This window comes from Typopeltis vanoorti, chromosome 20 (assembly GCF_054136105.1).
Source record: "Typopeltis vanoorti isolate ZY-2024b chromosome 20, IOZ_Tvanoo_1.0, whole genome shotgun sequence".
Taxonomy (NCBI): domain Eukaryota; kingdom Metazoa; phylum Arthropoda; class Arachnida; order Uropygi; family Thelyphonidae; genus Typopeltis; species Typopeltis vanoorti.
The window spans coordinates 81,175,731-81,201,519 of record NC_143568.1 but is presented as its reverse complement, the minus strand read 5'-3'; the positions used below and the strand labels follow the sequence as shown (position 1 = coordinate 81,201,519).

General features: G+C 36.6%; 1 protein-coding gene across 1 annotated transcript in view; it reads left to right on the top strand.

The window, feature by feature from the left end:
- LOC150095595 (uncharacterized) overlaps positions 1 to 25,789 on the top strand; it is a 199,497-nt gene that overhangs the window by 9,436 nt on the left and 164,272 nt on the right. Inside the window, exons 2-3 of the mRNA XM_090409759.1 lie at positions 17,971 to 18,159; positions 23,505 to 23,566. Of these exons, the coding sequence (XP_090265885.1) occupies positions 17,971 to 18,159; positions 23,505 to 23,566 (251 nt within the window). The remainder of the gene's footprint in view (positions 1 to 17,970; positions 18,160 to 23,504; positions 23,567 to 25,789) is intronic.

Genomic DNA, 25,789 nt, shown 5'->3' with positions numbered 1-25,789 from the left:
GAGGTAAATTAAAGATACCAAGAAATTATATTCTTGGTTTAATCCTTTGTCCAAGTATGAGCAAAGTTTGCATCTCAATTATCTTCAGAACTGGGCAACTCGTATATAGAGGCTAATGACTTCACATCGCTTGCCTTAGTATCCCATAATGCAAAGCACATATCCTTTCAGACATGTATAATGCTATGCATTATGGAAAGGGTCACTACCCAACTGGTTTTGACCTTTATTGAGGTCTCATCAGTGGGAGCCAGACCCAGAGGTGATACCAAGGTTGAAGTAATGGAAAAGTCATATTTCCATATATGATTAGCCAAAAGGTGTCACACATTATTACCGTATTGTCAACCTCAGATGTTGGAAGGTGCCAAGAAATTATATTCTCGGTTTAATCCTTTATCCAAGTGTAAGCAAAGTTTGTGCCTGAAATATCTTCAGGACTGGGCTACTCATATATAGAGGCTAATGACTTTACATCACTTGCCTTAGTATCTAATAATGCAAAGCACATATCCTTGGCTCTTACTTTTTGAAATCAGTCCATTGTTCACATTCTACTTTGTAATTAACTATTATCACCACTGATGATGGGCTGAAATAAGTAGTATTACTTACCCCTTGTGTTTTAAGGAGTGGTATAATAGTCCTCTCCTGTGATGAGTCTCATAACTCTGTGGAGGTCTTGAATCATGATAGCCATCACACGTGTCATAGCAGTATTCTGTGTCCCAGTAAATCATGCAGTAACAGCAGTATTGTAATATTGGTATGATATATAAAGAAATAATAGGCAGGGATTACATTAAAAGTAAGAAAGTTTAAATAGTAAGTTTTTGTTGGGGGGGGGGTCTATTTTTTTAAGAATTAAATTATGAAAGTTTCTAATTGCTAAGGATCTGAAAAGAGCAATGGCAAAAAAACAGGGCTGTTGCCAGATTATATCGTGCCCTGAGGCAAACAATTAAATATCGCCCCTGATGGATTATAAGTCAAAATTTTAAAAAAATCTCCACTTGCTATTTTGTTTTTATTACAAGAGAAACATTAATGCAAAACGATTACATAATAATATTAATTAAATATTTGCTCTAGGGAGGATATCACACATTAAAACTGTTTATAAGTTCTAAATTTAAATTATAAGCTATATCTGCCTCTATCGATATAATTGCTAGACCAACCAATCTTTCTTGGGTCGTTTCTGTCCGAAAATAATTTTTAATCTGTTTAAGCTTTGAAAAACTTCTTTCTGCACTTGCTACGCTAACAGGAATTGTTAGCGATGCTGTATACCACAATATGGCTGAACGAGCGCCCTTATTAAGCCGCGCCATGAGGCAGGCTGCCTCTATGCTACACCCTGTCGACGGTACTGATAATATCCAACTACTTGACTGGCATCTATTGAAAACCATTTTCTGCTGATTGGTCACACTGCAATGGGTTACTAACTCATCATCAGTCAAAATGCTGTTTTTTTTTGTTTTTTTTTTAAAAAAAAAGGGTATTACTATATGGCTTGTAAATGTCTTCAAATGCATGAAATTCTGTTGAGCAGTTATATGAGTTTAATTCCTGGTAGAGCACCTTGCATCTAAATCAGCCACATTGTGAGATAACCAGACTTGCATATACTTATGCCACACATACCATACTGGAACTTCAGATACCAACTCACAAAATGCAGAGCATTGCAGGCAGTGTACATTATTATTGCAGTAACTTCCATGAAGTCAGTAGCCTCATCATGAGATGCCCTCTTAATTAGCAACATATCTTTCATATTGAACCTTGAAGTTATTTATATGCTCCAAATTATGTTAGAGTAATTCAATGGTAGATTCAAGCAGTTTTAGAAGATAATAAACATTTGAGATAGTAGGTTTACTTTCTAATAATTCTTTGTGGTTATTAATACAATTTGCTTCACATTTTCATTTCTGAATTTCAACATTTTACCCTATTGGCATGGTCTTCCATGGATATGCCTCTGTTCTTTAACCAAGAGGCTGTAGGTTTGATTCCCACTTCATGAACTTGCATCTCGGATAACCACTCAGCCTGCTGGCTGAGTGGTTATCCAATCTCTAGCCAAAAGGCTGCAGATTTGAATTCTGGTGGGCCAGTGTAAACAGGGGGGGGGGTCTCTTTATTTATTATTTATATATCTTATCTTACTATATTTTCCTTATCTCTATTTATATTTTCAATATCTCTTGAAGCTTGCCTTCCGCACTTGCCTTCTTATTCTTTGAATACCAGAAAATTTATTTGAAAAGTTGTGCCACTGATGTCCGTTTTCTAGTAACAAGAAGTGTTAAGAGTGCATCCAGTAGTTTTCCCATTACATTCAAATTATCCCTGATTAATTAATATCTGCAGTCATGGTCTACTATCTATCCTTTACTATCCTTTCTCCTGGGTTCCTGCTAATAGGCTCTAATATTTTCTTTCGGAACAGCGCATCAAAAAATTAAGTATCAGTCGACACTCTGTTAACATTTAAACAACACATTTATTTTACATAAAACAATTTACACTATTATTGCCATAAAGAAAAATTTGCTTAGTTCAGCTCTACATAATGCAATTAGCCTAAAATGCCCTTTCAATTCATGAAAATTATGTCACATAAATAACCACTCTCTTTCAAATACAAGTACTATCCTAAGCAATGGTACCTATTAATAAACTATTACTTCTTAACTGTTATGCACATACAAAAGCTCCTTCCTTCCGATACTAAGATAATTCTATAGGTAAAACATCTAATTTTCAACCATTAACTCTGCTCAATTTCATCAGCCTCAACAGTCCACTAATAAAGTTCTCCTATAATTCAAGAAAATTGAACAAACGGATCAACTCACTTTATGGCTGCTACCCACTGTGTACTTGGCTTCGAACTGGAGTCCTGATCCCTTTCTCCCGTGTCAGGTTTTCTCCCCCTGTTTATGCTGGCGTTAGACTTGTTGACGACTTTATGAGATGGTGTCCTCTCGGCGCACGGGCGAAGATTCTCAGCTTGAGGAGTATTTGCATGCGTGTCGAACGTAACGGAGCAATTCTTTTCCGCTCGAAAATTCCTTCTCCTCAGACAATAGCTCCCGGCAAAGAGTTATTGTCAGATCTATGCGTTGCCTGGCAGATCGGCTCCTATCATCTTTTCTTTCAGGCCTTTGGCATGACTTCTCCTGAAGTCGCATCCTCGATGGCTTACATCTGATGCACAACTGCTGGCGACTTCTCGATAACGACCACTGGACAACCGATGAGGAACTCCTGGAACTGATACTTGATCTTCTGGCCAACACCTTTTATTCTCCTTCTTTCGTATCCCTGCACGAAGATATGGGACCCAGAACATTTCGGTGCGGTCCCTTGTTATTCCACTGCTGCTGACCCTTTCTTTGTTCTTCTTGTGTACTCCTTTAATCCTATTTGTTTTGGGCAGTGGACATTCGTCTGAAGTTTGTCGGTCTGCTTAACACTGACCTTGAGTATTTACAGGTGGACTTCACAAACAGATTCTATGTCCTTATAAGGAGCTAACATATACGGTTTTCTGGTGGCAAGGTATTGCCTTAGTTCAACACATTCTAGAATTTTCCGATTTAGGGCAGCAAGTACGGACAATTCCCATAGGGATTATTTACATTAACAAACTGTTTTAAATATACATAAACATACAGGTTATTTTTATAACATCCTCACAGGACTTGATGTCTGTAAAAATTGGTGTGAGGCTTTCTGGCATTATTAAGCTACATCAAATTTTTACAAAGGCTTCATGAAAAATTTTAAACCATGAAAATGGATCAAAATTTTTAAATACTGTGTTTCTGTGTCGTGGATCATATATTCTCTGGGTTGGACTATACTCGGCTTTGTCATCTAATTTAGAGCAGGAAATGCCATCAGTCTGCTCTGTGGGCTCTTTCTGGAGTGACTGGCGCATTGACTTATTATCCCCTGGGCATTTTACCCCATTACGATACCCTGTTCTCCTTCCAGTTCTTCCTGTGCTTGGGTAGTGGCTTCTACTCTTGCATATCTCTATAACATTTACTTCTATTACATTCCTTATATTTTTCTTTGTGGCCTCTGTATCCTCCTTTTCATCTGCTGCTACCTTGACACTCGAGATGTGTAAGGTCTCCCCCCCTTTTACCTGTCCAGTATCTCTAATAGCTGGGGAATCAGGTAATGAATTTTCCTCATCCTTCTGATATCCACAATCTTATTTTCCTTAGCTCCCCCCTTTTCTAGCTGGGAATGGTTGTTTTCTGTGTTGACCTTGTTAATACTTTTGCCAGCATAATGCCTCTGACTACCTCTCATCCGGGCACCCTGGTTGTATCCCGATATAGAAATCTCCCCTTTTGAAAACTCACATGAGAACTTGTGTTTCTTAAGAAAGTCAGTCCCAAGTACTACCTTTGCTGTAGTACGAGAGAATTCCAGGAGAATTAATAACTCCAGTGAGACATTTAAATTGAAGTCTGGCAACCACATGTTCACTTTTAATTTCTTCAGGGCATAGACGGTGGGGTCTGTTATTCCCTTTAACATGACAAGGGTTAATGTTTAGTGATACTGTTTAGTGTAGTTGTGGGTTAAGTTTAGTGATACCGTCGGATACTCAGGATTGCAACTTCCTGAATAGAGATCCGGTTATCACTGAAACTTGGGAACCATTGTCTAGCAAAACTCTGCATTTTACCCCTTTTATTTTTCCCCTATGGAGCTTTCCTGCTGACTTCTAACACTTCTTGGCCATCTCTTAGTACTCCATGTGGGATGGTGGTGAGTCATTACCATTTTGGCCTCAAATCTTTTATTTCTGTCATAGTTACCTCTGCTGTGAGAGCAGTATCTGGCAATATGCTCAAATTTTCTGCATCTGTAGCACTGGGGTGTTTCTCTTCTGTTTTCCTTTTCGCTGTGCGTTCGCTCAGAGTCTAAGTTCTCCAATGAGGGTTTTGCTTTGATCTCCCCTAACTGATCGAGAATGGAGTTAAGCTTCTCCAACAAGGGCTGCTGTATTTTTCTACCTCTTTTAATAAAGGCTTGTAGTTCTTCTCTGTTAAAAGAATCATAGGTTGTCTGTATGTTGTGGTCTACTTCATATATTTCTTTAATCATATCTCCCTCTTTTTCTGCCTTCTGTTTGTTTATTCCCTTTTCTTTAGGATTAGCATTCTTCTATCTTTCTTAGTCTCACTCTTTGGTTCAGACACCTCTGTAATGTTGCGTATTTGATTGGCACTAGATGCTGGATATAGATCGCCTAACCTTTCTTTCCTTTCCTTTATTGCCTGATAGCAGTCTTCTAAATTATTTATCTTCCTATTATATGCTGTTTCTTTATATTCCTCTCTCACTCCTAGCCTGAATTGGTTAAGGACCACCCATCAAAATGGCTCTTTTCCCCATCCGGCACACTCAAGCTATTTGCTAAGGTGAGCAGCCTGTTGTAAAAGTCTGTGATAGTCTCTTTACTTTCTTGCTTGCATTTCTGTAGCCTCCACAGGTTTGGACCCACACTTCTAGTCTTGGAAAATTGAGATATTAGGGTATTTTTAAACTTATTTATTCCAAAGTGTTTCTCAGTATGGGAGAGGAATACAAAAAGTTTTTGGCTCTGCCAATCAGTTTATTCCTTAATATTATCAGAACTGGAAGTCCGACCAGTTTCAGATGTTCCTTAGCTCCTCTATGAACTTGAAGACGGACAACACATCATCGTGGTCCTCTCCAGAGAATTGAGGGATTAAGAGGTGAGGATTCGCCGTTCTGAAGAATTCTCTATCCCCCATTTTATCAGTACTAGTGACTCCCAAATCAACATTGTTCACATTCATGGTTAAAAAATTTTCTTTTACACTATATGTATACTCTTTTCTGTTTAGTTGTCTGATCTTAATTTATGAAACTGTTCCAATTCACTTTTATCATATTTAATTACTGTGGATTTGATCTTATCGGCTGCTGCGCCAGTCTAAACAGGGGGGAGGGTCTTTATTTATTATTTATATATCTTATCTTACTATATTTTCCTTATCTCTATTTATCTCTTCAATATCTCTTGAAGCTATACTGCCTTCCGCACTTGCCTTATTATTCTTTGAACACCCGAAAATTTATTTGAAAAGCTGTGCCACTGATGTCCGTTTTCTAGTAACAAGAAGTGTTAAGTGTGTCCAGTAGTTTTCCCATTACATTCAAATTATCCCTGATTAATTAATATCTGCTGTTGTGGTCTGCTATCTTTCCTTTACTATCCTTTCTCTTGGGTTCCCGTTAATAGACTCTAATATTTTTTTTTGGAACAGTGCATCAAAAAATTAAGTATCAGTCGACACTCTGTTAACATTTAAACAACACATTTATTTTACATAAAACAATTTACACTATTATTGCCATAAAGAAAAATTTGCTTAGTTCAGCTCTACATAATACAATTAGCCTAAAATGCCCTTTCAATTCATGAAAATTATGTCACATAAATAACCACTCTCTTTCAAATGCAAGTTACTACCCTAAGCAATGGTACCTGTTAATAAACTGTTACTTCTTAACTGTTATGCACATAAAAAATATCATTACACACAAAAGCTCTTTCCTTATGATATGAAGATAATTCTATAGGCAAAATGCACCATTGACAAACAGTTACTCTCTGACTGTTAATCATATAAATTTCTATTAATTATTAAACATCTAATTTTCAACCATTAACTCTGCTCAATTTCATCAGCCTCAATTTAACAGTACACTCCTATAATTCAAGAAAATTGAACAAACGGATCAACTCACTTTATGGCTGCTACCCACTGTGTACTTGGCTTCGAACTGGAGTCCTGACTTCTTTCTCCCATGTCAGGTTTTCTTCCCCTGCTTATGCCGGCATTTGACTTGTTGACGACTTTCTGAGACGGTGTCCTCTCAGTGCACTGGGTGAAGATTCTCGGCTTGAGGAGTATTTGCATGGCCGTTGAATGTAACGGAGCAATTCTTTTCCACTCGAAAAATTCCTTCTCCTCGGACAATAGCTCCTGGGGAAGAGTTGTCATCAGATCTATGCATTTCCTGGCAGATCAGCTCCTATCATCTTTTCTTTCAGGCCTTTGGCATGACTTCTCCTGAAGTTGCGTCCTCGATGGCTTACATCTGACGGACAACCGCTGGCAACTTCTCGATAACGACCTCTGGACAACCGATGAGTAACTCCTGAAACCGATACTCGATCTTCTGGCCAACACCTTTTATTTGCCTTCTTTCGTATCCCTGCATGAAGATATGGGATCGCAAACATTTCAGTGCGGTCCCTTGTTATTCCACTGACGCTGATCCTTTCTTTGTTCTTCTCGTGTACTCTTTTAATCCTATTTGTTTCAGGTAGTGGACGTCCGTCTGAAGTTTGTTGATCCGCTTAACACTGAACTTAAGTATTTACAGGTGGACTTCACAAACAAATTCTATGTCCTTATAAGGAGCTAACATATACGGTTTTCTGGTGGCAAGGTATTGCCTTAGTTCAACACATTCTAGAATTTTCCGATTTAGGGCAGCAAGTACGGACAATTCCCATAGGGATTATTTACATTAACAAACTGTTTTAAATATACATAAACATACAGGTTAATTTTATAACATCCTCACATGGCTTGACTTCTGTAAAAAATTTATGCGAGGCTTTCTGGCATTATTAAGCTACATCAAATTTTTACACTGGTGCATTGTCTTGCTGTAGGTACAGAAATGGGTGCACATAATCTGACAGCAAGGCCCTGTATCGTTTGGACCCAGGGACCCATTTCATTCCACGTAAACAGTCCCCATATGAGGATATCACCCCTGGCCTGAGGGATCCATCGCTTCATGTGCTTGGCAACGCACTCGTACCCTGCCATCGGCGTGTACCAACATGTACCTTGACTCATCAGTCCAGGCAACCTTTTTCCATGCTTCGAGGGTCCAATGGCGGTGTTCCTGCACCCATGCTAATCGTTGTGGCGATGACTTCTGTACCCCATAGCGAGGAGATGGTTCTGGATGGTGTGTCTGCTCACACGTTGTTGTACAGGATTGAATTGGCGAGTGATCTGCGGCACTGGGGCCCCGTCTATCCACTGTTACCATCCGAGCTAGCCGACGGCGGCCTCTGTCATTGACAAGTTGTACACCACGGCCGTTTTTCCTGGTGGCTGTGGTTTTTCCCAATTCCATGTACACAAGGTACACTCTTGACATAGTGGCCCATGAAAAGCCCAGTGCCTGCACGACTTCGGAGATGGAGTGCCCATACGTCTGGCTCTGACTATCTGGCCGCATCGAATTCGCTGAGATCTCGAGTATTCCCCATTCTGTGCTCGACTATTACTCAAATGGTCAGTACAAGGTCTGACAACATCCTTGTCACGTGCCATGTGGCACTATTCCATTCACTGGGGTGACCACATCACCATTTCGCCAATATGGCAGGTATCTCTAATTCAACTGCTCATGAGTGTGTGTGTGTGTGTGTGTGTGTGTATATATATATACATTTTTTTTTTTTTTTTTTGAAATTTGGTTTTCATATTGGCAGCTTAATTCATTTGATTTTTAAATGAATGTTTAGCAGGTTTCTGTACCAGTTTACACAGTCTTTCACTTGATACAAATTGATCATTATTATCATTTTATTATTATTATAAAGGTATCTCCTTGGAGTCATAAAATTCATCACAGGAGATCTGTTATTCACATAATCCTATGATACCCCCTCCTTAAACTCATTCACTGGCAAAGCACTAACAACCACCTCTGAAACCCATATTAACCACCCTCTGAGCAAAACATCAACTCCTAACACCTTTGCCAACCACACGTACACAATTTCCATAGTAACCCATTGTTCTCTCCATTCCTACCATATGTACTGAAAGGTGTTCAGTATCAGTCCTATAAAACTAATCGAATTACTTATATGCTTCTATCATGTCTACTCTTTTTCACCCATCAGCTAATTTTTGAAGACTAGAGACCATCAGTCTATGTTCATAGGGATCATTCCATTGACCTGCAACAGTCTTCATGATTTTCCTCTGGATCTGTCCCCCACTTTGTCATCTTCACAGAATCCAGGCAACCAGCCGGCCTGGTTGGCCGAGTGGTTAGCATTTCCGCTCTCCAGCCAAAAGGCTGCAGGTTCGAATCCCACGGTGGGATGAATGTTTGTGATTGTCTGGGAAAATACTAGTGTTGGTCGGCGGTAGATGGCGTTGCCGTGGATGATGATGGTAGCTGTTATTGTGGTAGGATGGAGACGGAGAGTTGTAGAACAGGTTCCCTCCCTCGATGAGTCTTTGGACTCCCTGGAGGAGTCCAAAGACTCATCTAACAAATCTTTATTATTATTATTATTACATAATAATAATAATAATAAAGATTTGTATAGTAGTCCAGATGTGGCCTTAAAGCCTTACAAAGGAGAACAATAACTTCTCTGTCCCTGCATGTTAGTGTGTGTGTGTGTGTGTGTGTGTGTGTGTGTGTGTGTGTGTGTGTGTGTGTGTGTGTGTGTGTGTGTGTGTGTGTGTGTGTGTGTTCTTCAACAACTATGTTAGTTTTTGAATCTGATGTGCTGTTTTGGCTATCTTTGCAATATGACCTCTAAACTAACTTCACCTCCCTGGCTTCATCAGTTCCATCAATATAGTACACAGTTTGTGATCTCTTCTTCTGAAAGTGCATCACCTTACACTTGGCCACATTAAATTGGCAGCTACTTACCTTTGCTCATACTGCTAGTCTATTGAACTCATCCTGCAAGCCCTCTGCATCAGCATTGTTTACTCTCACTCTTCCAATTTGCATTATAAACGACTGAATATTTTCCATCAGATAATTTCCAAGTCACCTGCCTTCTCCTGTACTAACTCCTCCATAAATCATCTGTGATTTCTGTCCATCAGCCATCCTCTAATCCAAATCATCAGATTAATATATGTCCTCATTTGATTCAATTTATGCAACTCAGTTCTGTGTGGAATTTTGTCAGATAATTTTCAACAATATCACTGAGTAGTCATTTCCATTGTCACATTTATTATACAATGTGAACAAATTACTAAGTATCATATTCCTATCCATCCCCACTCCTGAATTCTGCCTTTTATCAATTTCTCCAATATCTTAAACACCACTCTTGAGATGCTGATTGGCTAATAATTTGCTACTCCTGTCTTATAGCTTCTTTTATGCAGCAGGTTTACTTTCCACTCCATTGGCACCTTTCCAGTACTGAGGCCTAAATTAAGCAGCTTGGTCAGAGAAGTTGATAATTCCCTTTTACATTGTCATAATACACAGACTGCTATGCCATATAGTCCCATAATTGTGTTCACTCTGATGTTCTGCAATAATCTCAACACCTCCATTTCTTTAACCATTATTCTCCCATCAGTTAAGTGTCATTTTAGGCATTGCAATATCACCAGCTAGATGGTATACACTCTTGCAAAATTCTCATTAAGTAATTCAGTTATTTGGTTTAGTTCTGTTACTTCCCCATCATCAGCACATTTTAAAGTTATCTTTCCATAGTCATTCCGCTTTTTACTTGCCAGATAGCAAAAGAACTCTTCAAGATTTAATTTAGCTTCATCAGCTAGCTTTCTCCCATAATTAGTTCTGGCCTTCTTGCTTGTCTCTTGTGCAGCTTATTAGCATACTGATCACCTTCTCTTTTTATTCGACCTACAACTGCACAACTCCACTGGAAGTGCTTAAATTATTGCAGACCCTCAATAGGAACACAGCCATGGAATTAGATGGCATATTGGTCCATGTATTACAAGAATGTGCAAGGGAATTGTCAGCTCCTCTGACTAAGCTGTTTAATTTAAGCTTCAGTAGTAGGAAGGTACCAATGGAGTGGAAAGAGGACAAAATAGTTCCATTGTATAAAGGAGGCTCTAGAACAGAAGTAGCAAATTAGAGGTCAATCAGCATCTCAGGAATTATGGCTACGGTATTGGAGAAATTGATAAAAGACAGAACCCAGGACTGGATGGATAGGAATATGATACTCTATAAGGGACAACAAAATTTTGTGAAGGATAGGTCTTTCCTTATTAATTTGCTTACTTTATAATCAAGTAACATTGGAGTTCATCATCAAATTCCTGCCATGTACCCTCAAGTGGGGGGGAGGTGTACGGGATATGATAGTACTACATGAAAAATTTACATCATTACTAACTTCCTGTCTACAATTTTTCTCCAAATCAATCTGTTACCTGTCAAGACTCCAACATTATCAGATATCAGATCTTATATTTCTATCTTTTAAGGCACTTTTTACTGTATCAATCCACCTATAGCTTGGTCTTCCTCTGGGTCTTTTTCCTGCCAACATGGCAGAGAACACTTGTTTTACTAATCTTTCCTCTCCCATTCTGCTTAAGTGACCATACCACCTGAGATTAGCTCTGCTGATGCATTTCTAGATGCCGACAATGTCAAGTTCTTTCCTAATATCCTCATTTTTAATATGATATTGCCATTGATGCCATCTGTTCATGCTCCTAATCTTTCTCAGGACTCTCATATCTGTGGTCTCTAGTCTTTGGTCAAGTGTTTTACTTCTGACCCATCTCTCAGATCCATAAATTAAAATTGGCTTGAATACTGTCTTGTATACAGCTAATTTAGTGTTTTGGCTAATTTCTCTCTTATTCCATATAAATTTATGTAGTTGACTTCCTACCATACCGGCTTTGTTGATTCTGTTGTCTATTTCCATATTTAATTTACCAACTTCACTAAAAATCATGCCTAAGTAGCTGAAATGTTTTACTTCTGTAGGTTCTCTGTTCACAATGCAGTTGACATTTTCAGTGATTCTGCCTATTTTCATTGTCTTTGTCTTGTTATTGCTGACCTTCATACCATATCTATTACAACAGTTATTCAATTTAGTCAAGGAATCTTGCAGACGTGTAGCGGTAGCGGATTTATTTAGAAGTATAACATTGTCTGCATAAAGCAAGGAGCTGACATTAACTGAATAACTCTTTTAAGAACCTTCCTTCTGCTCAACCAACGCACATCACTATAATAAATCACATCGCCATGATCCGCTTCACACTCTTGGATCAAAAACTCTTGGAATTGATGATGATTCAATCCTCTTGCCCTAATAATGTTGATGACAGTCACAATAACTTTCATGACATTCTCAAATCCAGTAGTTTTCGTGCACAAATTCTCCTGGTGGATTAAACAGTGGTAATGGACAAAATCTTTTCCTTCTAGTTCCAGTTCTTTCCATAGCAGCACAACAAACCCTTCGTTCTTTCCCACCATAGCAGGGGCACCATCAGTTACCACACCCTCAAGGTTGGTTAAGCTGAAGTCGAAACGCTGGAGCATTTTCTTGTTGGCTTCAAGAATATCAGTGCCTTTCATCGTTCTCTTTATAGGTACGAGTGCTAGCAGTTCTTCTGTCACATTGAATTGTTAATCAATGCCACGAACAAAGATAGCCAATTGTGCTGTATCCTTCACATCTGTGCTCTCATCTAAAGCAAGTGAACATGACATAAATTCGGATGACCGTTTTTTTAATGTTCCTTCAATTTCATTGGCAAGTTCTTTGACACATCATGCTATAGTTACCCCAGACAAACTTGTTTTTTAAACACTTCCTTATTATTTGGGCAGAGAATATCCCCAGCAGCGATGAGACACTCTTTCACAAACTCACTGTCCATGAAAGCTTTTGATTTTTTAGCAATTTTTTCAGCTATTTCATAACTTACTTTGACACATGCTTCGCTCTCTTCCGTCTGCCTTTTAAATGTATACCCTGCTGGCATTTTAATTCAATTTGGAGACGGTTTGCTTTGTCTACCTTGAAGGTGATCGAAATTGGATGCATGCTTTGTCTCATGGTGTCGTTTTATATTGTATTCTTTTGACACTGACTCATGACAAATTAAACACCCTATCTTATCGTCGATTGGCACAAAAAAGTACAAATTGGTTCACTGTTCATTAAAATCCGACAAGAATCACTTGATTTACTCTTTTTACTCATAGATGCCATAGTGATGGAAAGTGAAACCAAAAAATGATCCAAAATGGCCGTGTAACAGTTATTGTCCACTAAATATGATTCACGCTAATGAAAAAAGTCTGGCAATATAAAACAACAATAGGCTATGGCTGACACGACGAACCTGTATATGCTTTTACATGAATATCACACTGTTCATGACTGATAAACTGACTGGGGATGCGATCCTCTTGTATTTATATGAAAATAATGATGTATCGAGAACCTTCGAGATGTATCTTGAAGGCACTAGACAGCGCACTCGAGTGAACTACTGCTTCAGCCATCTACCTGCGACATTAGTACTAGTACTTAAGTGCTGCTTGGTGCTGGTAGATGGCTGAAGAAGCATGTGTATTTAATATTTATTTTTATAGAATTTTATGTAAAGTATCAAATGCATAGCATTCCTTGTGAATCTGGAAAGCATCTTACAATTCTAAATACTGCAGTATAGCTTAGTGGCCCATGGGCTTCATTAAAATTATTTTTTATTTAATCGCTTTTTAATGTTAAGTAGTTATTATTTCAAAATGGCCAGTAGGCCATGGCAAAGAGCTCTGAGAGCCACGGGTGGCCTGCAGGCCATGCGTTGAAGATCCTTGCCTTAGATGGTGCCTGGATGGGGCAGGGCGGGCCCCATTTTCCAGTACACTGCTATGGATGCCACTGGACTATTTGTCCATTGGTTTCTTGCCATTTTACAGTCCCTTTAAGCCCCTTGGCAGGGGCCAACTGTAGTTTCCTACAGGCAGTGTATTATGCATGTGTTCTTATAGCTGGTTTGCCTGGTCTGAGGGATGAAAAAATCAAGTTTCTGGGAGAAAAATCCTCTACCTTCATATGAGACCGACTAACTCCTTTAGTCAAAAGAGACTAGATAAAGGTTCCTCTTTCATGGATGTGAATAGAGCCCAGACAAAGCCCTCTGGTCTTTCCGACCAGAGGGCTTTGTCTATGCCAACTGAGCTATGGAGGCTCTAGAAAGTGTGTTAGGATTTAGCTTTTTTGCTTGGAGGGCGATGAATAGGTCAAATGGATTGTTAGAGGTGGTGGTGAATGCTTCATCAATGAATGAGTTTAAGGAGAAGTATGTTAGGTATTGTGTGAATGATGGCTAGTGTGTGAATAAATGGATCTCCCATAATGAGTCTTTTTACTCCATAGAGATACCTGTATAATAATAATAAATTTTTTCTTTGTCTGCAACTCCTGCTTAATGATGACATTCATCAATTTACCTCTTACCTGATATATCCTTCTTCTTCCGGATATATCTGGAAATCCTTGTGAATAATGTGAAAGTCAGATAATGCTTTCTTCCAATACTCCATGACCACTTTCAATTCACCACCAACATATCTCCCCTCCAAATTCTGTTATGTTTGTAATTCTATACATATCCCTTCTTAACAGAAAATTTTACATGACTGGTAATCTCCCAGTCAAGACTATATGATCGCTTTCCCCAAGCAGAGGCAGTATAGTTAGATTGGTTACTGTTAAGTTCTCTGATGCTTAACCAGATCTAGCACTCTCAGTTCTTGTTCCCTCCATTACATGCTTTCCCAGGTAATTATCTCTCAGCAGCAACTGTATAAATTAATTTCCTCCCTTCTCAGTAACCATTCCTCCTTCCATTCTGTGTCCTCATAGTTGAAATCCCTGATAATAATTACATGACCTGCACTCGTGCTAATTTGCCGATGCATGTCATCTACATTTTACCTCCTGGATTATAGCATCAACCAATTATATATTTCTTCCAGTTGGCCATCTCACACCATATCGCCTCAAATGAACTGCACTTTGCATCCCCATCCTTTTCTACTCTTTTTGGTCGCAATTTCTCTGCTATCATTAGCAGAACTCCTCTCCTCATCCTGTTTCTTCTCTCCTCTGAGATATACTTTGCATTCTATTCTTATGAGTATATTTTTTTCAGTCAACTAAGTCTTACTAATGCCTGTAACTTTTGGCCAAATTGAACTAACCAATGCCAAAAACTCCTCATCTTTAATCCAAATACTTCTGGCCTTACTTGTAATTCATTTATTAACTGATCATGTTGTTAGCAAAAAATATTTAAATTAGGCTGTACAAAATCTATAATGGGATGATATCAAAATCATATAATACATTATTCATCATCATCATCATCATCATGCTTGTCAAGGATTTAGGCCTAGAATGGCCTGTTCCTGCCTTAGAAGTCATCGTTAAGAGGATGTCCTGGTTTTCTTTTCCCCTAGTGGTTTGTAATTTAAGACCTGTTTTGGTAATCTTTCTGTTTTCATTCTTTCAACGTGTTCCACCCATTTATGTTTTTTAATTTTTTTCTATTACTTATTCTTGGTTTAATTCTTTCATAATTTCTTCATTTCTTTTTTCATCGAATAGAGCAGTGTTTCTCAAACTTTAGATATCTGTGTACCCCTTCTTAAATTTTCATTGTTACCAAGTACCTCCTAATTAATTAATTAAAAATAAATAAATTAATTAATTTAAAATAGTAATTAAAAGTAAATATCTATTTTATTTGAATTTATATGTTCACGTAAACAAAAAATATGATTTATTTTTAAATTTTGGTTCTCTAGAGATGTCAGCCGACACACTCATCAATTTTTTGATCCAGATGCAATATTAACGTTACATAAGGAAATTTAAAGAAGCTGCAAACATGTTTAAAATACCAACACAATGCAATAAAAATCAAGGATTAATCCTCCACCAAGTTTGGTCAGCTTTAATAAAAAATATACCTCAGTCAGACCTCGCACATTATGAACATGAACAACAGAATGTGGCATCATCCAGTTGTTTAAATTTCAGCACTGCTTTGAATCTGTATTCTGATTTTTAATTTTATGAATAGTCAGACGGCTACAACTGTATAGCATGAACTATTACTAATAATTTCTCTTTTCTTTGTGTTTTAAACTTTAAGTTACCTGTTACCCCTGAAGATGTAAGTCAAACAACTTACGAAACTTGTCGGGTCTTTTATTAATTCATTGTGTTTTAAATAGCTTATTAAAAAAATGTGGTCCAATTACCGGAATATACCATGTGAACTTCTAAACCAAGAAACCTCCACTTACAATATCAATTTTCTTGTTGCTTACAGCTACTTGTATTTGCTATATTGCTCTCTTTTGGGGGTTTTATAAATCCAATCTTTAACCAATGATCCATATGTAAGAATTTGAAAGCTAAAAAAAATACTGTATTTACTCGAATATAATTCTAACTTTTTTCCCAAAATTAAAGCTAAAAAATCGTGTTGCGGGAATTTTCGGAAACTAAAGTTTTCAGAAAAAAATTGAAAATGGTGTGACTTACCAAGAAGCTCCTACTCGCTATCACTACTTTTGACATCGAGAACAGTTTCTTTGTGTGCATCGTCAAAGTCATCTACCCAAATAGCGTCATATTCTTTCCCATTATTTCAAGCAAAAATTACCAGTAATTTACAAAGACTTGAGATACGTAGAGCAGCGAAGAACTGCATATGATTGGTTCAGTATTAACAAAAGATCGAGCAAACCAAAGACAAATTAGCATTTGAACCGTTGAGTTGAAATGCTAATTCCCTTCAATCGAATTCCATAATATCTGAAACACATTCACTATATATTTCTTAGTTTTAACAAGTTAACGACACGGGTGGTGTCAAGCAAAACCATATGTTCCACTGGCAACATATTCTTTTGCTTGGTTATACAGCAGTTTCTGTTGGAGAGGGGGTGTGATTCATTAGTCAGTGCCATTTTATGCCGGTTGTCTCTAATTGCACTGTTTGTTGAAAAATATAATGACTCCTTTAATTATGCATAGCCGAAAATTGCCGCATACTCCCTAACGACCTTTCGCGTACCCCCAGGAGGGTATGCGTACCACACTTTGAGAAACACTGGAATAGAGTATATTTTGCAGTTTTTCTCATAAAGATCCATTTCAGCTGTTATTAATCTCTGTTTGTTTTTTTTTGTTTTATTGTCCAGATTTCACTTCCATACAGTAGGACTGATAGGGCTAATGTATTGTATATTTTTGGTCTGGTTTGTTTTTGAACTAGGTTTGGTTTAAATATAGAGTTAATTACAGCAGTTATTTTTAAATATTTTGCAGTTTTTAGGTTTGTCTTTTTCATTTTCATATGTAATATACATCCTAGGTAGTTAAATGAATTCACCTGTTCTAAAATCTTGTTACCTATTATTATTTTAGTTCTTACTGGATCTTGTCCTTTAAAGGCCATTGTTTTTGATTTTTATGTTGATATTATCATTTGTAATCTTTGGCTATCTTATTTAAATTTAAAATATCTTTCTGTAAGTTATCTTCAGAATTTGTAATTATTATTTGGTCATCAGCAAAAAAGGAGAGTGTTTAAGTTCACAGTAGGAGAAAGTTTAATATACCTTGATGGAAATTGGAAATTTATTGGAAATTGATGATAATACATTACTATGATCATATTAATTATTGGTAGTGAATGATTTCAAAATTATGTTATAAGCATTTTGCATAATATTGATGAAATATATATGATTTTTGTCATTAAATTATAAATACACAAAAAATATTTTCTTGGTTACTATTATTCATCATGTAATGGGTGATAAATAACTATGACATCATTTTGCAATGATGCATCCACTGCAAGTCACCTATCACATGACAAGATAATTGGGCACAATTGAAATCACTTTCTTACTTAAAGTCTACATTGTTTTTTTTTCCAGATTGTTATTTACTTTTGTTTGTGCCCAGTGAATGTGATCTTTCATCCTTATGTTAATTTATTTTGATTAATTATCAATTAAATTATCTAATTTTCCCCCCTTTTTTTATAGAAATGTATGTCAATGACATTGAACAGGGAATTTGTGAAAAGAAAGGAGAACCTGCTGTTCTTAAAGAAACAGTAGCTACAGCATATGTGGATGGAAAAAACCTTTTAGGACCAGTAATTGGTAATTTCTGCATGGATCTGGCTATAAAGAAAGCCAAAGAGGCTGGGATTGGTTGGGTAGTTGCAAAAGGTAAGTAATACAGGCTCCTTTTCACACACGTCCATACACAAACACACAGAGTATTTATTTCAGTTTTTCTTGTGTTTATTATTTTATTTGTAGGCATATATCCCAAAATATCTTTTCACTTAATGTGAGTAAGCAGGTTTTGTATAGGGATGACAGACCTTTTTCCTCCCAGAAAGTTGACGTTTTCATCACGCAAAGCAGATACACCATGGATTGCAAGTTTGGAGACATTTGAGTTAGTGATGGGATTTTATCAGAATAATCCAGAGGGGATTATAGAAAGAGTAGAAGGCCAAAAGGGAAGAACCAGAGGATATCCCTGGAAATTATATAAGAGTGTGTTGAAGAGGAGTGTGAGGAGAAAATTTTTTATGTGGAGAATTATTATTATTGTTATTATACAGATATCTCCATGGAGTCAGAAGGTTCACTGTGGGAGATCCATTATTCATACACTAGCCATCATTCACACAGTACCTATCATGCCTCTCCTTAAACTTATTCACTGATGAAACATCCACAAACCATCTCTGGAAACCCATTCACCACCCTCTGAACAAAAAATCTAGTCCTGACACTCTTGCTAACCACACTTTTACACAACTTCAGCAAAGTCTAAGTATACTACTGTGTATATCCATCTCCCACATCCAATGCTGCCATCACCTTATTGTCATAAGTAGATTACTAAAACATTCCCTCCATTTAGCAAATCCATGCTGTCCATCACATATAATATCATTGTTGTCAACCCAATTCTGGATCCTGTTTCTCACCAGCCTTTTCAATACGTTAATCACAATACCTGACATACAGATTGGCCTATAATTTGCTGCTTGAATTCTGTCAACTCCTTTATGAAGTGGTACAATCTTGCCTTCCTTCCATTCCTTTGGAACTTGACCCAACTCATACTAAACAAATATGTCAACTTTCTGACACATTCCTTCAAAATATGTGGTGATATATCAAGTCACACAGCCTTATTAACACCAAGTTTGCTTAATTCCCCATATATCTCTTGCTCACTCACAGTCTCTCTTCCTGATCATCATCCACTGCTCTCAAACTCTCCATGTTATCACATTCACAAAGATGAAAGACCTTTATCAACTGCTCATTAAATATCTCAACTATATCATCTGCAGCCGTTGGCCTTATACCATTTTCTCCAATCAGTGCCACTTACCATAATCACCCTTTGTTTTTTCCTGGCTACATATTAAAAGAACTCCCTAGATTTTTTTTTTTTTTTACTTCATTAGCTAACTACTGTTCATACCGAACTTTTGCTACCTTTACCAACCGAGTCACCCTCCTTGCCAGTTCTTTGTATTCCTCGTGGAATTTATTATTGCCACTCTTATGTTGCCTCCATAATGCCTTTTTTCTCTGTATTGCATGCTTAACCTCTTCCTTCATCCACTTCACACCTACCTTAATTAACTATCTGACCTTTGCAATATATTTAGATGTTGCTTAATAATGCAATATAATACTCCACCTCCCTTTTTACCCTTTCTATCTTCACAAAATACCCTTCCATCTCTATTCTTGTCAGGATGTCATCCTCATCAAGTGAGACACAATCTTCAACTGTCTCACTTATTCACTCAAAAATGAGTTTGTTCACTCATTTTTAAGTGAACAAACTCAATCAAGGCAACGATTTTATTTCCCTTGTTTCTGATACTTCTAGCATTTTTATACAAACATAACAGCTTATTCCTGGATCTATAGCAAGTTTCCCTGATACCACTTATTAGATGTGACTTCTCCATATTTTCCTTGAGCCATTTCTTTTTCTCCTTACTCATCCCAGGACCTTCTTCAAATCCAACTGTTTTCAATACATCCCAGGTCATCCTCTTCCTGTTTTGGTCTACACATGTATTCACATCCTCTTGGAGCATCAACCTTTGTTACGCTTTGTTCCCCTGTCTACCCTGAGTCTCCTCATTTCCCTGTTTGTTTTGCACACTTGTTCTCTCATTCACTACATCTCATCTCTCGTCTCATCTTTACCAATTCAGCTTTCAAATCTTGCATCCGTTTTTTGCTTTCATTCACTCTTGCTATTTTATTGCCAGTCACACACACTTGTTCACCATGAACCCTGCTTGCCAAAATTTCACTCTGTTTTTCTTCTTCTTGACTTTACGTATTAGGCAATTGTTTGCCTGTAATGTTTTCAAGGGTTAAAAAATCTACCCTGTTTTTCAATGTCATTATTGCCCACTTCATCATCAATAGAACTTTTTTTTTCCCTCACTATCACTTCCACACATTCTCTGAACATTCACACAATCTTCAACTGCCATGTCAGTTACAATGGCATATTCCCCACTCATATTTAAACTATTTATACTCATATTTAAGTAGCTTCAGGTCTATCAGAATATTGCATTTCGTACATGCCCACACTTGTTCTTTTCTCTTATTCAGTCTCTCTAAATAAAGATCTGTGGCATCTTCCCATGTATACATACTACATTCATGGCACCATACCATTTTTGAGAAATCCATGGCATTTACTTTGTCTTTTGTGCAGACCTATGCAATGATTTGTCATTTGTTGCCATGTTGTATCAGTGTGCTAACAACAACAATGAATTTATGATATCGCATAAGAAATTTATCGAAACATTGTGTTCCACACTCAAATATCTCACAGTAATACTTAATCTACAATTTAGGCAATATATGCACACATTTAAATATAAAATTGACTTATATTGCTGCAGCCCACACCATGACCGATGTTTAACAAAGTCAGAAGTGCTCTAGAAGACCAAATTATAGATCTGACACTGTCCTGCATCTAATTTGTAGGAGAGTTGTTGATAGGAGATTAATAATTTAAACTTAAATGTGTATTATTATTGTAGCATCCTTTATATCCCTTGTGGAGTACATAGGAAATGTGTAGTATTATTATTAAAAATGGTGTTTTGATTATGGGTGATTTTACAATATGCAGATAGTGTTATACTCCTGAACAAATCCATTGAAAGACTTCAGAATTCTTCATCTAAACTGAACTACTGTAACATATAGTTAATGTTTTGACTAATTTTTCTCTTATTCCATATAAATTTATCCATATAAATAAATTCTCTCAACTGAATATACTAGCTCTGCTAATTCTCTTGTCAATTTTCATGTTTGCCATCTTCACTAAAAATTGTATATGAATAACTGAAATATTTTCAATTTCTTACTGCTGATATGGTCTTCTTATTGTTAATTTTCTTGCCATATATGGCATGAAAATTAGTAGTAAGAAGACCAAAACCGTGAAAATAGGCAGGAAAATTTCAAAACATCAGTTGTGCATCCTGAATGAGAAACCTATAAAACAAGGTAAAAGATTTCAGCCATTTAGGGATAATTTTAGTGAAGATGGCAAATATGAAAATTGACAAGAGAATTAGCAGAGCTAGTATATTCAGTTGAGAGAATTTATTTATATGGATAAATTTATATGGAATAAGAGAAAAATTAGTCAAAACATTATATATAAAACTGTATATAAAACAATGTCAAACTAGTTTTAACTTGGGTATCTAAGTGCTGAGTTAGAAAAAAAACAGTTGATCTGATAGAGACCACAAGTATGAGATTCTGAGATAGATTAGGAGAATGAATAGATGACATTAATTGCCGAATCATGAGAAAATGAAGATATTAGGAAGGAACTTGATATTGTTTGCATTCAAAAATGTGTTATCAAAGCTTATCTAAGGTGTATGTCACTTAAACATAAAAGGAGAGGAGAGGTTAGTAAAACAGGTGTTTGATGCCAGAATAGCAGGAAAAAGGCCTGAGGAAGTACCATGATCCAAGTGGATTGCAGTCAGAAGTGCTCTAGAAGACAAATTATAAATCTGATAATGAGTCCTGCAGGCTAATTTGTAGGAAAGCTGTTGACAAGAGATTAATAATTTAAACTTAATTGTATAGTGCTATTGTAATATCCTTTATATCCATTTTGCAGAGTGCACTGGAAATTTGATGATGATAAAAAATGGCCTTTTTGATTCTGGGTGGTTTTACAATTTTCTCCTTATAGGTATCCCTTCAGGCACACTTGACAAATTAAATTTCAGCAAGATTATTCATCAGGTGATTTATGAGTATCTTAATGTGTTGCCATTAGGCTTAGTATGGTGAAAGAGGAATGGACTGCATAGTCCCTATCAAACATCCAGTACATCCTTAGTATTCATAATTTTTGCTCTGTGTTGGAAGAAAGGGCTGGAAGGAAACAGAATGAAGAAAAGTAAGTTCAAAACCCTGCTTTGGAGTCCAAATAGTACTTTATCCACTTCAGGCTTCCAGCAAGCAGAGTGGAATCACATAGATTGATGACAATCATTTGTCACCATCCTGCTTAATGGAGAGTGGTGAGATAGTACTGTCTCTGAACTTGAAACTGAAATAACTATACAAAACTCATCCATTAAAATCACTTATCCTTTCTCATACAGATGACATACATAAACAGAATTACAAATTGCAGTTTTTAATCCATGCCCTGTAGAAGGCACTGCATTCAACATTGAAATGTGTCTTGTACCCAGGGCTGTCGCCAAATTAGATCATGCCCTGAGGCAAACAATTAAATATCACCCCTGATGGATTATAATATAAAAATATAAGAAAATCTCCAATTGCTATTTTGTTTTTATTACAAGAGAAACATTAATGCAAAACGATTACATAATAATATTAATTAAATGTTTGCCCTACAGGGATATCGCACAATAAAACTGTTTATAAGTTCTTCTAAATTTAAATTATAAGCTATGTCCACCTCTATCGATATAGTTGCTAGACCAACCAATCTTTCTTGGATCATTGCTGTTCGCAAATAATTTTTAATCAGTTTAAGCTTGGAAAAATTTCTTACTGTGCTTGCTACACTAACAGAAATAGTTAGCGTAGCGACGCTGCCTACTGCAATATGACTGAACGAGCACTCTTATTAAGCCAGGCCGTGAGGCAGGCTGCCTCTATGCTACATCCTGTCAGCGGTACTGCTTGTGCCTATCATTTTATTCAATAAAAGTTTGATGTTGTGGGTGATAAGTGAATCTTTAAGAAATCCATGTATTTCATATAATCCATAGGTGTGATAACTGAAATATAATGGTTTTTTTTTTTTTTTTTGTTTAACAATAAATGTCATCATAAAGGGAAAATTATATGAGTTATGAAACCTTTCTTCGATGTTACTGCTTTCTTATATAAAGATGTTTGTATTTCACATATGTAAATGCTAGTTTTTATTAGTTATAACTACTTCAAAGTATCTTTTGTTACTTTTAACTGCCTGCTTATAGGATGTAATCATTTTGGAATTGCTGGGTGGTACAGCATGAGAGCCTCTAATAAAGGTCTTCTGGTATGTAAATCTAACATTTAGTTTTAAAATTCTTCTCTTAAAATTTAAATTAAATAGTGATTATTATATCAGTTATTTTCAAATAGTGAATTAAAACAAATATACTAATCAACAATTTTTTTTAGATAGAATTAGGTGATAGAAACTAGGAAAGTTTTGAAAATTGACCAGAGAGCTTATGAAAATACAATCTTCAGTATTGAGTCAGAGTTGCCTTAGTTTGAATTGCTTAAAAGACATGAAAGATGATTACTGCCTTGGTGTCTGTATAGTCATATTTTATCAGCACTTTTGATAAATCTTTCACTGGCCTCACAGCTGTTTCTAACTGGTTGATTCTCATCAGAGACCAAGCAGAAACCTTAAGAGGGCAAGAACCATCATTCAGTACCAAAGCAAAGCAACCCAATATTAGAGACTTGTATTTTATATTCTTGGTCAGTATATAAATTATAATGATCAAAAGAAGAGCCACAGGCTTTATTTTTGATGATGTTAAATAGATAGAAATAGAGAATATTAAAAGATCCATCCTTATTTCATAGCCAAAGAAAAATTGAAAGTTTCTAAACTTGACCAGAAAACTTTGAGAATATAATCCTCAACATCAGTGTTGCCTTAGCTTGCACTACTTAAAAGACACAAGCACGCTGCTAAGACATACATAATATAGTCATCTTTTATTAGTGTTTTTGATAATGATAGATCATAAAACACGTGAAAATGATTTCACAGTACGTCATTTATTTTCACGGTATTGTTGACGACTGACTGATAAGAAAATAATATTTATTAACTTACTTGTGGATATTTTGCTGGTATTATATCCAGCATCATCAGAGCACTAAAATAGTTTGTCACAGTACATGAAACAACAACAATTTGGTATAACAGTGGACTAGTTTAAAAAAATTGTAATGGACAACACAAGGAATTAAAGTCCTAATTAGGCATAATCTGTGTTGGAAAAAGAAAGAAAACAAACATTAATTAGATCTTAAAACGACTGTCTACCAGATTTTTGTAAATTTAGACAGCCATACTTGTTGAGATTTGGAGTATGTTTTAAAGCTTCTGTTGATTCCAAAAACAATCTCTCTGACTTATAATGACTTCTATGTAGCACTTTTGTTTTCTTCCAGTCGATCCTGTGTGAAGTGGTATCCAATTGGGTTTAGCAGACTTGGTCTGTTAGACCCAACTTGCTATAACGATAGTGCTGGATATATTTTTTACGTTCGCCAAGGTAGATGTCAAGTTCTTCCTGCATGTCCATATTGAGCCCAGTCACAAGAACAGGGCACTTCATATACTCCTGGACATGATAAAGAAGAGAGTTTGTCCTTAGGTGAATGGATGAGGGTTACCAATTTGACATAAGGTTTAAGTACGGTACATAGCTGATTTTTATTGAGCACTGTAGATATCTTTTCAGGTGTGCCTTGAATGTATGGGATGGTAACAGTTTTGCTGCGGTCTTGTAATGGACAACACAAGGAATTAAAGTCCTAATTAGGTATCATCTATGTTGGAAAAAGAGAGGAACAAATATTAATTAGATCTTAAAATGTCTGTTTCCCAGATTTTTGGTAAATTTATACAGGCAATGGATGTGATTTCTGGAGAGCATTTAGTATTTTTTCTATCCAGTGGAGATTATAGCCATTGGCTGAGAAGGTGTGACCTAAGTGAGTGAGTTCAGCAGTAAGAACATTGTCATTGGAACAGATAGCTCTAGCTCTGTTAGTTAGTTAGTGTGTTTAGGATACCATACTGTTGAGCTGGATGATCGTGTGACTATTTATGCAAGTATTTCTCTCTATATGTGGGTTTTCTATAAACAGAAAAAGATAAGGAAGCCATGTGATTAGTATATCCAGGAAGGGCAGACAGTCATTCTGTTCCATTGTTGTGGATTTTAGGATGTTGGCTATTTAAATGCACTAAAAATGTATCCAATGTGTCTGGACCATGTGGCCAAATAGCAAACACATCATCAATAATGTAGCCAAATCACTGGATTGAGAGTGGTTGTATTCATGGCTAGCCTTTCCAAGTGTTCTAAGTAGAAATTGCCAAAGGGGGAGAGCCCATTGCTGTCTCATCTAGTTATTTGTATATCTTCCCTTTCCTTGTAACATAACCTCCATGTGCTATAAATTTAAATAGTTTAAATATGTCAGGGGAAATCAAGGGGAAAATGTGACTTCAGTAAATCAAAGA